Raw genomic sequence first — 12,358 nt, 5'->3', positions numbered from 1 at the left:
GGCGCGACTCCGTGACCGTAGTTAGTATGAGATCTCACCTAACTCCTAGTTTTAAGAAAAATATTTGAAATAAGAGACTCGTAGATCAGACGGCCTCGAGAAAAGTACACGGCTAATACCCCATGTACCCAACCCCTGATTGTCATTACTCCAGAAGTGCACCAATCCAGAGTTTTATTGCTCATCCATCTTGCACTTTACGTGATTTACAGGTTTAGACTTGGTGATGACTCATATGCAAACAATACAATAAATCCAATATCAATTCAATCAAGTAAAACAAGTTTTCAATTTCATTTCTTGATTTATGAGTGACAAACAACATTTATTATTTATTCTTTTAACTACCTCGGTGTATAAACACCTTGAGTGCATAGGGCACCCCAAATCCTTAACCTCGTCTTATAAGACTTGAATTCTTCCTTTACTCATCCTATTTCAATAATCATGAATGAGTAATAAATAAATCATTCCACATACTTACATACCTTTGCCTCTAATTGCACCTTGCAAAGTTAATACATAAATAATATTTGCCACGTAAAATAGTGCACATCATTCGGAAATCACAATGTATAACCAAACAATTATTCCCAGTCTTCTCTATACATGATACTAAGTTCTTGTTTCGTTCCTAAACATGCTTCTAAAGGCAAGGTTTCGTAACTCGTACGTACCTTGAGTAAACGAATTGGTTGGCCACTTAACCAACTAGAAATCACTTCCTATAAAGACCTCTCCTAAACCAAACAATAAGATTTCAATCAATACTCAACCAACCAAATTTACAGCAATACTAACTTACTTTTAAACCTTCAAAATCAAATTAAACAACATTTTAAAACCTTCCCTTTTATTAAAATCAAAAACTTATATATAGTTCTTTAAGTTTCCTTCATAAAACCTTAAAATATACCCTTATACATGAAATTACAGCAAGTTTACACCTTTATAAAAATCTGAAAATTAACTTTATGCATAAAATCTTGGAATTATAGTAATTTTTGAAATTATCTGTATTATAGATTAAGTTAGTAAGCTTTAAACCCAAAAATACACCAATTCAATGTAATTAGAGGCTCTAAAATAATAAATATAGAATCTGAAAATTTAATCTTAAGATTAGACTTTAAAGTTTAAAGCTTTTTAATCATAAAATACCCACAATCATCAATTTTTTTATATTAGAAGCATAAAAATATGAAACTAACACAATTTGATCATAAAAATTGAAACTTTAATAATCTGAAAATTTATATATAATCAAAATAATCATACTTTGATGTAATTTAAACATAGTATAATTAGATAACTTGATTAGCACGTTATCAAGCCCTAAAACATGAAAAAATCAAGGTTTAAACCCCAAATTATACAACATATATAATCTGAAATTTTATATAACAAAGTAAACATGCTAAAACTCATAAATTTATAATCTTTTATAACTTATATATAAAATCAAACCATAATAACAATAAATTAGAATTGAAATCAAATAAAAATTGAAGCTTTAAATCAAAATAACAAAACAAGATAAGTGAGAAAAAAAAGGGAAGAATGAGACTACTATCAAAGGGGGGCTGCAGGTGGCGCGTTGGGTGGCCGATGGTGCGGCAGGGCGGCGCGGAGGTGGTGTGTGTGGCTGGGGCAGCGGCAGCAACAAGGTTTGATTTTTTATTTTTTTTCCTGTTTCACGTAGTAGAGGAGTGAGGGGTTTTCTCTTTTTTTTTTGTTTTCACGTGAAAGGGAGAGGAAGTTTGTGGGTTTTTGGGGGTTTTATATGGCTTGGTTTATAAGTTTAAGTAAGAGTTGAATTAAAGAGTTGGGCTAGAATAAAAGTTCAAGGTTTTTTTATTCTAAAGTGGGCTACAATAGTGGATTGAACTTGCATAATCATTCATAATTGAAAATAAGGGTAGAGAAATAATTTAATAAAATAATTTTATTAACTTTATAAACATTAAATTTATTTGCTTATATAAAATAAATTTTTTAAATAAATAATCATTACTGAATATTCACATAAATATGTTAAAATTTAATTTTAAATTTCCCAAAATTACGGGGGATTACATAGTTAACGGAGATAGTATTTAAAATACGGAAAGTTGATTTTGATGTTGTAACTTAGACTTGAGGCTTCTGTGGTTAGTTTTGGACTGGTCGGCTCTGTTGAACCCTGCTTAGCTGCTCTACTAAGTATTAATAATCCCTTACACTTGTTTTGCCCTCCCTGCTCTACTTAGCTGAAATATGATATTCTCTGCTTTGCTTAGAAGTATGTAAAAAAATAGGATTTAACTCTTTTATGACGGTGGCCACACAATGTAGCCAGCTATTATAGAGGTTACTTTATCAAAGTTAGCTATGGAGGTTACTTTGTCAAAGTTATAGGGTTTACTTTGTCAAAGTTATAGAGGTTACTCGTTCAATGTTATAGGGGTTACTCGGTTTGTGTCATATGGGTTAGTAGTGTCTTGTTCTAGGAGTTACATACTTTGGTTTTGTTGCAATTAGTTATTCGGTGAGGCCAGTCGCGCAAACACGTGTTGTACTTTTTATTTTTTTAATTCTTTTTATTTTTTTATTTTTTTTAATTTTTTTTTATGATTAGAGAAATGGAAATTGTTTGGAGGATAGTCCCTAAAAATGCATATAATTGAAGGATTGGGGATTTAGAGTACTATAGTAAATTGTTGATAAAGGAACTGTATGATAATGCATGTCATATATTATACTACGTACCAACGTTAGTACAACCGTACATAGTATTTTAGAAAAAAAAAAGTGAAATATTGGGGATTTTGAGTGCTATGTTGATAAAGGAACTGTATACTCGTGCTAATGCATATCATATACTTCCTCCGTTTTATTTTATTTGCAACACTTCCCTAAAAAGGAAATTTCACAATACTTGCAACACACTATAAAAGGTAAGTTACTTTAGGGAAAAACTAAATTATTTCCTTATTTAAAACACATGACCCACTAAATTACACTCCTAACAAGTAACAACCATTCATCCCATTTTAAAGTGTATTATATCATGTGAACTCCACATTTCTTAAATACCGTGAAAAAAGTGTGTGTTGCATCTAAAAGAAAACGGAGGAAGTATCAAACTACGAACAAAAAAAAAAAAAGTGAAATGTTAGTAGTAGTCCCTTGAAAAAAAACAAAATGGAAAATAAAAAGGAAATATTAGATTTTTTTGGTGTTTAGAGAGCCACAAGGGCGAGTGATGAGAATCGATCCCAAGATCTCTTGAAATCGGAAGGGGATCTGTAACTACTTGAGCTATACCTTACTCTCAAAAGGAAATAGTAGATGGGTAGTTACTGATTTTTTAAAAATATGATAAAAAAAAAATAAAATAAAAATAAAGTAGTGGGATGGTTAGTTTTTTTTTTCATTTATTAAAAGAAAATTTAACAAGAATAATCCAACCTTTGCTTCATTCTCCCAAAATAATCCAATCTTTCGATTAACCTAGAATAATCTTAAGTTTAATACTTCCTCCGTTTTCTTTTACTTGCAACACACCTTTTAGGCACGCAGTTTTAGGAGATGATTAGTGATAATAAACGAGCGATTTTATCAATATAATTTTTACACGAAGATTAGAATAAGATTAAGTATCATTTGTAAAAATTATAATGAATAATTTATCCGTTTACATTACATAAACCCGACCTCAAAACACGTGCCTCAAGGCTGTGTTGCAAGTAAAAAGAAACGGAGGAAGTACTTATTATCTTCTAGCGAACCTTTTTGACTAGTTACCTGAACTTCAGGTATTTTTTTTTTCTCTTAATTCTTTTTCCTTCCTTCCTTCTCTCTTCAACTCCATCACCTCCTTGAACCTTTCGCCATTGCCACCACCACCTCAACCACCACTTACCCCACCACCACCCCTTGCTACCCAGTCACGAAACCACTCACCTCACCAAACTGAAACCACCAATTCCATTCACTCAGACCCCGTAACCACCAAAAACCCCATCCCCAAGTACCCAGACCTCGAAATCCTTACCCCACTTACCTAGAACCCGAAACCACCACCTAATCACACCACTACAGCAGCACATGAATTACCCACCACCCACCTACGGACCACCAATCTAAAGCACCGCAACGCACCCACATCTCCGTATCGACACTGACCATATGTATGGAATTGACGATTTTGGATGGCTTAATTTGTTTCATCCTGATTCAATGGGTAGATTATATTATTGTTGCTGATTCATGATGATTAAAGAAGTATGGGAAGCTTGGAATTAAAGCCCCAATGAAAGCAGCCATAAAGAAAGGAAATGGGAGGTCAAAGGGGGGGAGGGGGATTTGAACATTTTGGGGTCTGATTGTAGGGTCGTGGATGGGGATTGTTCGTGGTTGGGGGGGTGGAGTTATAAGTTGGTTGTCAAGTTGTGGGGGTTTTGAGGTTTGTGGTAGTGGTGGTGGGGGTGGCGCCACAATGTTGTTGGCCTAGGTGGTGGAAGGGGTTGGAGGAAAGGCCATGGAAGGAAGATGAGGAAGAAAGGAGGATTATTATTATTATTATAATTATTATTATTTTAATATCAAAATTTGTGAAATAAAAATAAATAAATAAAATAACCAACGAGAAAGTGACACAGGGATTGCAACGGGCTATAATGAGTAAGGTGACCTGGTAGGGTTGCTGCGAGAGAATAAATAGCAAACTTAAGATTATCTAGGGTTAATCGAAAGGTTGGATTATTTTGGGAGAATGAGACAAAGGTTGGATTATTCTCGTGAAATAATCCATATATTAAAAAAGAAAAAACCCTAAATGCATGAGAGTTGAGCATTGGGGTTTTAAAGACCTCTCTTAAATTATATAGTATAAGATTAGAGTACCGTGCAATATGCACGCAATATATACTATAATATAAAGATAAATGTATAATATAAGAAAAAAAAATATATTTAGAATACGGGAAGTTGATTTTGATGTTGTAACTTAGACCCTGTTCTTGTGGTCTGTTGTGGACTTGTGTTCAGATCTGCTCTACTGAATATTAGTAATTTGTTGACACTTGTTTTTCCGTGCTGACTGCTCTGCTAAAATCTAATGTTTTCTACCCTGCTCAGAAGGTTAACAGAAGGTCTTACTCTTATTTGTCTGTGGCCACGCAATGTGGCAAGCAATTATGGGGTTTACTTTGTCAAAGCTATAGAGGTTATCGGTTCAGTGTTACATGGGTAACTTTGTTCAGTGATGTAGGAGTTACTTTGTTCTTTTGGAAACAGTTATTCGGTGAGGCCGGTACCGCAAAAAACGTGTTGTATATTTTTTTTTTGTTTTGGTTATTAGGGAAGTGGAAGTTGTTTGGACGGTATTTCTTAAATAAAAAAATGCATATGATTGAAGGGTTGGGGATTTTGAGTGTTATGGTGAATTGTTGATAAATGAACTGTATACCCATGTTACTGCGTGGCCGATGTGTCTATTTTACATAGTATTGTATCCCCGTCCCTTGGTCATAATTAGTAGTGTTTTTGGCTCTTTAGAGCCACTTTTATTACTAATTGGTGTTTTCTAGTGTTTTCGTAGTTTTTGTTGACTTTTGTACGGGATTGCACTTTTGGAGCATTTTCTCGGAATTTTATAGAGCGACTACGAGCATTGGAGGAGCACGACCATCTTCTATAGCCCAAGGCGGGATAGAGTCATCGAACCGGTGATTTAGTGCCCGGCAATTGAGATTCCGATGCATTTGGACCGAATAATCAAGACCCGAAGAGGAAATACGGATTGGGCTGAAGAATTGAAGCCCAATCGAAGACCAAGATGCCTACAGTGTGCGTCCCGGTCAGAGATGCCTCCGCCCGAAGGCGCGCCCGGCCGAGCGGGGCGGAACCAATTTCGAAGCATCCTTTGCCCGAGCTCTCGCCCGACCGGACGCGAGAGAAGCTCCTTGGAAGAAAAAGGCATGCCCAACCGGGCGGTGTGGCGCCTGACCGGGCGCGTGTCCCTGATAGATGTTTTAAGCGTCGTTTACTTTGTTTTAGTTTAGGATTTCTTGCTTAATATAAATGATTTTGTTAAGCAAGTTTAGTACTGTCTTTACTCTCTATTATCTCTCTACTTAGTTTATTTTTCTCTCTCTAGATTTCTCTCAACAACTTTACTCTTGTCCTTGACTCAACTCCTTAATTCCGTTAATTTTGGTAACGATTTCTTCTTTATTAATTTCAGCAATTTTATTTCTTTATTCCTTCATGACTTGTTTATTTTCTTTGTTTAGTTTAGATTTAATTATGTGTGAGTAGATTTCTTTCTAGGGTTTATGGGATCCAATAAATAATATAAAGGGGTAATTTTATGATTGTTGATTGTCAATGCTTATTTAATTTCCTATTGATTGATTTAATACTATGCAATTAGATTAGGCCTGGTTTAATTGTATGAGTTTAGCAATATTGATTCGAGATTCGAGAGATGAGAATTGATGTTTAGGCTTAGTTTCAATAGGCGGACTAATTTATAAATGGTTAGGTCGGATTCGAGAGATGAGATTTAATACCGGTAAATTAATTTTGTGATAATAATACGTAGCGAAAGCCCTTTATGATCTGATTAATTGATGCATTGATGATTGATTGTTATGTTTTACCCTGGAATATTATTTATTGGTGAACCTATGCCCTAGGTCTTTTTTTTATTTGATTCCTCCTATTTTGTTCTCCCTACTCATATTCTTCGTAGTATAGCCTTTTAATAACAACAAATTGTTACTTGATAATTTAGATTATTTTTAATTAATTAGGAATAAATTGACTTGTTTCCCTGTGGTTTGACCCTTCTTCCCTATCTACATAGTTAGAGGATTTAAGTTTACTTTTGATTTGGTGATTATGACTTTAGCTTGTCACTGGCATAAATTATACTACGTACAAAAAAAAAACACAAAGTGAATTGTTTTTAGTGTTCTAAAAAAAGTGTAATATTAGTAGTAGTCTATAATACCCCCCCCCCCCAAAAATAAAAAATAAAAATAAAAATAATAAAAATAGTGGGATGGTAGTTATTGACTTTAGGATTGGGAGTTTGGAGCATTCTCGTGAGAACGTCTCTCAAATTATATGTAAGACTAGTGTATACCAATACAAAATGCACAAAATATATTTTATATTAGAAAAAAAATTAAATACTCCCTCCGTTTCATAATGTTAGTCCCATATACTATTTTGGGCGTTTCAAAAAAATCTACCCATCTTGAGTGTGTTTCATTTATAACTTCTTTTTTGGAATTAATTGATTGTGGATTGATGACATGACTCTAAGTAAGGAAATTTTTGTCTTAAATTTTGCAATTATGACTTGTGCTTAAAAAAAAAATCAAAAAAAGTTAAATAAGGTAAATTAATTATGAATTATGTTGTACTTTAATGTTAGATTCCAAATATATTTGTTTTCTTATTTTATGTGATTGATTCCATATGGGACTAACATTACGTAACGGATAGAGTATAATATAAGAAAAAATACATTTCAAAAAGGGAAATTGATTTGATGTAGTAACTTAGGCCATTTTTTTTTTTAAAACTTACTGTGGTCTGATCAGCTTTACAATGCTCTATTAAAATTTTCTCGATTGAGTATTAGTAATCTGCCGATACTTGTTCTACTCTGCTGAAATTTGATATTCGCTGCTTTGCTCAAAAACTCTATAACTTAGTCTTATATGTGGGTGGCCACACAATGTGATCAGCTATTATGGGGGCTACTTTGTTAAATCTATTGAGGTTACTCGTTCTGTGTTATATGGGTTACTCAGTTAGGGTCTGTTCACATTTACTAAACTGAACTGATTGGAGCTGAACTGAACTGAGTTGAAATAAATATTTTATAAGAGAAGGAAACTAGAACTGAATTGAACTGAATTGGAGTGAACTGAATAATTGGAGCTGAACCGAACTGAATTGAAATTAAGTAAATGTGAACAGGCCCTTAGTGTCATGGGTATATTTTTTTTATCTTTTGTAAGTAGCTATTCGGTGAGGCCAGTCTTGTTTTGATGATTAGAGAAGTGGAAATTGTTTGTAGGATAGTCTCCAAAAAATATGCATATGATTGAAAGGTGGGGATTTACAATGCTATAGTGAATGATTGTTGATAAAGGAATTGTATATCTGTGCTAATGCAAGACATATATTATACGCGAAAGAAAATAACACAAATTGGAAAAAAAAAAATTAAATTTTTACTTCGTATTAATTGTCCCTTCCCTTGAAGAAATTCCAAAAAAAGTGGGATGAGTAGTTATTGTCCTTGTTGATGTTTTTTTTTTCAAAGTTAAAAAATAAATAAAAATATAGTGGGATGGGTACTTTGGTCGTTATTGGTTTTTATTTATTTTTTTTAAAAAAAGCAAAAAAAACTCAAATGCATGCTATTTGTGTTTTGGGGATTTGGAGGGGGGGTTGTGGTGAATTGACTCTACAATTATATACGAAGTATAAGATAATTTAACCTTTGCTATCGATTTTCTTCTACCAATCCTAACAAGTCACTCTACCCATCAAACCGGTTACTAAGTCATGTGTCACTTTCTTATTTGTTACTTTTATTTTTAACTTAGAAGTAAATTTTAATTTTTAAATCCTAATAGTAATTAATTAAAATTAAAATTAAAAAATCCCCCCCTCTTTTCTATCTTTTCCTCTGTCAGCTTCTTTCTCTCTCCTCTCCATTATCCCCGTCACTACCTTCAGTACCAGTTACCACCTCACATCCCCTCTAGTTACCCACCAACAATAGCACTTATAATCACCTCAACATCACCACTGCACTCAACACAACACCTACTGCCACACAAACTCCCACTAGCTGTAAGCAGTCACGCGCGTCATGCAACGACTAGCCTGTCAACACCTTAACCAAAACTCCCACCCCCACTACCCCCACTACCCCCCTACCAACGACAACCACAAACTATTACCCACAGTCCCACACCACCCCACCCATCAAAACCTGTCAACACCACGATCCTCTCCACCCTTATTTACCAGTCACCACCAACGACTACCATCGCGAACCCAAACTACCCTCAAATTTTAAATCCTAAACTTACCTTTTTTTTTTCAATTATGGCTTTATTTGGTTAAAAATAACCCTGAAAACTCTAGATGGTTAAGTTTAACCATCAAAACCTCACACTTGAGAGCTTTAAATTTGACTGCTGTAGTTTAGTCAAAATCATCTTTTCTTATATTTTTGCCATTTCCTGAAGGCAATAGAGATGTCTAACCAGGTGGCGGAGGTGGACTCTTGGAGTAAATAAGGGTTTCTGAACGTCATTATTATGGTTTTTTCCCCACTATTGAGCCTTCGCTCACCTTAGTGCATGAAATTATAAGGCATAAAACAATTAAAAAATTATAAAGCATAAAAATTTAAAAAATTAAGTACATGTGAGAATTAGTACAGAATATATTGTGTGGGTCAAGTTATGGGATAAAAGATTGTTGCTTTTCAAAGACCCCAATTAACTTCTTATTTTCTTTTGGAATTCTGTGGAGCACGAAAAAATAATCACTTTTTGTGAAAAAAAATGTTTCATAAAATATCAGTACAAATGAATTTTATTGAAAAAAACGGAAAATTAGGGTGTGGAAGGGCTGCATTGCTTGCATTCCAACCAACTTGTAATATTGAGGGATGGTCATGCTGAAAGCAAAATAACTCTCTTGAACTGTGAGTTACTCCAAAGTATCATTCTAGTAACGCTTTTATACCGCTATGAGGTCGAATTTTTCAGAACCCACTCCACCAATGTAGATACGCCAAATCCTGTTGCTGAACGTTTCTTTTCATTCCAAACTGGGCCAGCCATATCTATATGCATCCACTGAACTTTCTCATCCACAAACTGAAAAGTACTTGTAAAGTCAGGATTGAAAATCAATAGCGATAAACAAAAAGAACATATTATACAATCAGGTATGATTTTTTTGCAATAAATCTTAAATATTGAACCGGGATCTTTGTTAAACAAAAAAGAACAGCAAAAAATTAGAGCAACTTTCTATATACAAATAAGGAAACACGGTCTTAAGGAATGTTATGATGAGCAGGACATTTTAAACTAAAAAGATCATCTATACATTAAACCAACTTCCTACATATATATAGGGAAACACGTCTTGAATCATGTTATGACAAGCAGGAAAGTAACAATTGTTCCACCAGCAGGCAGCTGGCCTGCTACCTCAGCTAAGGATTCATTTAGTTCCATATTCCTAAACCACCAGATATGTAATTGGCAATATTTATAGAATATAGAGTAGGAAAAAATATTGACTTGGACATAACCACATGACATCGCAAGAAAGTGGGTGTTGCAGGCGTTGCAAACAAACTAAGGGAGAATCGTTTGCGATGTTTCGGGTATGTAAGACGGAGACCCCAGGGTGCAGTGGTACAGGAGTAGAAGAGTGGGATCATGGAGAGCTTAAACGAACTAGAGGGAGACAGAAAATGACTTGGTTGGAAGGAATTAGGAAGGATATGAAGCAAATAGATTTGCATGAGAATGAGGTATTTGATTGTAAGGGATAGAGGAAGATCTTTGTGGATGACTATATGGAATAATCACTTTTGTTTTATGTAGCCGACCCTCCTTATGGGATTAAGGCTTTGATGGATTGATTGATTGACACAACCACATGACACCTAGAAATGTATCATGTGCTAGTCAATGACCAACAATATGCGACTTTAGGCTATGTTATGGATTTATGGTCACCTTATTTGAAATTTCCTTCATAGCACTTAATCTTGTTAGAATTAGACCAGATGATCAGAAGTGAAGAGAAGACACTTCTGGCATTATGTGCAGTAAGACAGTGATTAAATTATTAAATTTATGCCTTGAAACCTTTTTGTTGAATAGTGGTTGTGAAATCACCTTAAGCGGTAGTTTGACATGACTCATTATGGCAAGCTCTAGAGTTCATTAGTTTTGCGTTCCAGCAATCAACATTCAGCATGAAGGATGCCATGGTGTACCATGGACTGGTTATGGGTTACGACTTCAAAGAGTGGCAATTGAAAACAGTTTAGGACTGACAGTCTTTTGGAAGTGATTAAGAATCCTCAAGCCTTATTAACATAAGCTCTTTGGGAGTTCAAAAACATATCTAAATAATCGACTTCATTTTCATCCAAAAAAGCACATGATTAATCCTGGGGATCATCTCCTCACCTGTAGATCACATAAGAAAGTATCATGTCCTTGGCATCATTTCTTTACATGGAAGGGGGACTGAGCGTAACTTATATCATGACCTTTGATGTCTTGCATTTTATGAATTCCAATTAAAAGGAAAATAAAGGATTTTTTACCCTATTACTGATTCTCAGAAAGCCCATGAAGGTTAAATCTGGACTTTATCACAGCACATTTGCCATAATTCTCTAATGAAACCTCAATAAAGCTTATTATGAGCTGCATCTCTTCTATATTCTTTCCAATTCTCATGAAATGGCTAAACACTCAAACTCTTTCTAGACTCCAGGTATCAGGTAAGGAGACTCCATATCTCCATTACGCTTTATTTGCATGGGCACTATCTCCCACCTGATTCTAAAGGCTTGTAGGCATGCCTTTCAAGTCACTACATCTCATGTCAACACATTCCACATCCCTTTTGAATCTCATACTCTTTGAAGTAGGAACGAGCCCACCCATCTAGTTGAAGTGTCGAGACTCCTAATAACTATCTTTGTAACTTTATTTAGGAACTCTTAGTTTTACCTTACTCTTGAAGAAGGGCTCTTACAAGTGGGATTTTAATTTGTCTTTATTATTAATGGATATCATTTTTAGGTGTTTTGGGCTTATAGTATAGGTAGGTTCCAAGTTGTAAGGGTTAGTTATTAGGCTATATAGGTCAATAATACATTCTTTGGGTGTTCCTGAGACTTAAAGAGGATACTAAATTTCCATTGGTTGCTTGCGACCTTCGATAACATCAATCCCTTTCATTTATCACAAAAAAAAGTTCTTGTTTTCCGTCAAGATACGTACAACTAGCCATGAAGCACTCCTTGATATTATTTTTCAAATCTTGGCTAAGAATAAACATCAAGAAGAGCATAATTGTGTTGTCTCCCAACTACTCTCGTCAAACCAAATCTCTTTTTAAAAAATCTTGAATGTATAGGCAATGGATGACATCGGATACTACTTATGATTTCTCCTCTTAAGAAGAGATTTAACTCCTCTAACCTCCTTGTAGTGAGAAATGGCAATAGTAAAAAGGAAAAAAAAATAAAAAAAAAGGGAAGAAAAAAGTCAGTTTGTATGGAAGGCTATGTTCT

General features: G+C 34.4%; 1 protein-coding gene across 1 annotated transcript in view; it reads right to left on the bottom strand.

The window, feature by feature from the left end:
• Positions 1-9,412: 9,412 nt before the first annotated feature.
• Positions 9,413-12,358, bottom strand: part of LOC145593798 (leucine aminopeptidase 1-like) — a 29,688-nt gene continuing 26,742 nt past the window's right edge. The window contains exon 10 of the mRNA XM_081650162.1: positions 9,413-9,905. Coding sequence (XP_081506288.1) covers positions 9,774-9,905 — 132 coding nt within the window. The 3' untranslated portion in view covers positions 9,413-9,773. The remainder of the gene's footprint in view (positions 9,906-12,358) is intronic.

Source organism: Chenopodium album, chromosome 19 (assembly GCF_948465745.1).
Source record: "Chenopodium album chromosome 19, dcCheAlbu1.1, whole genome shotgun sequence".
In the NCBI taxonomy this organism is placed as follows: Eukaryota; Viridiplantae; Streptophyta; class Magnoliopsida; order Caryophyllales; family Amaranthaceae; genus Chenopodium; species Chenopodium album.
The sequence above is the reverse complement of the archived record's forward strand: the minus strand, read 5'-3'. Positions and strand labels throughout refer to the sequence as shown.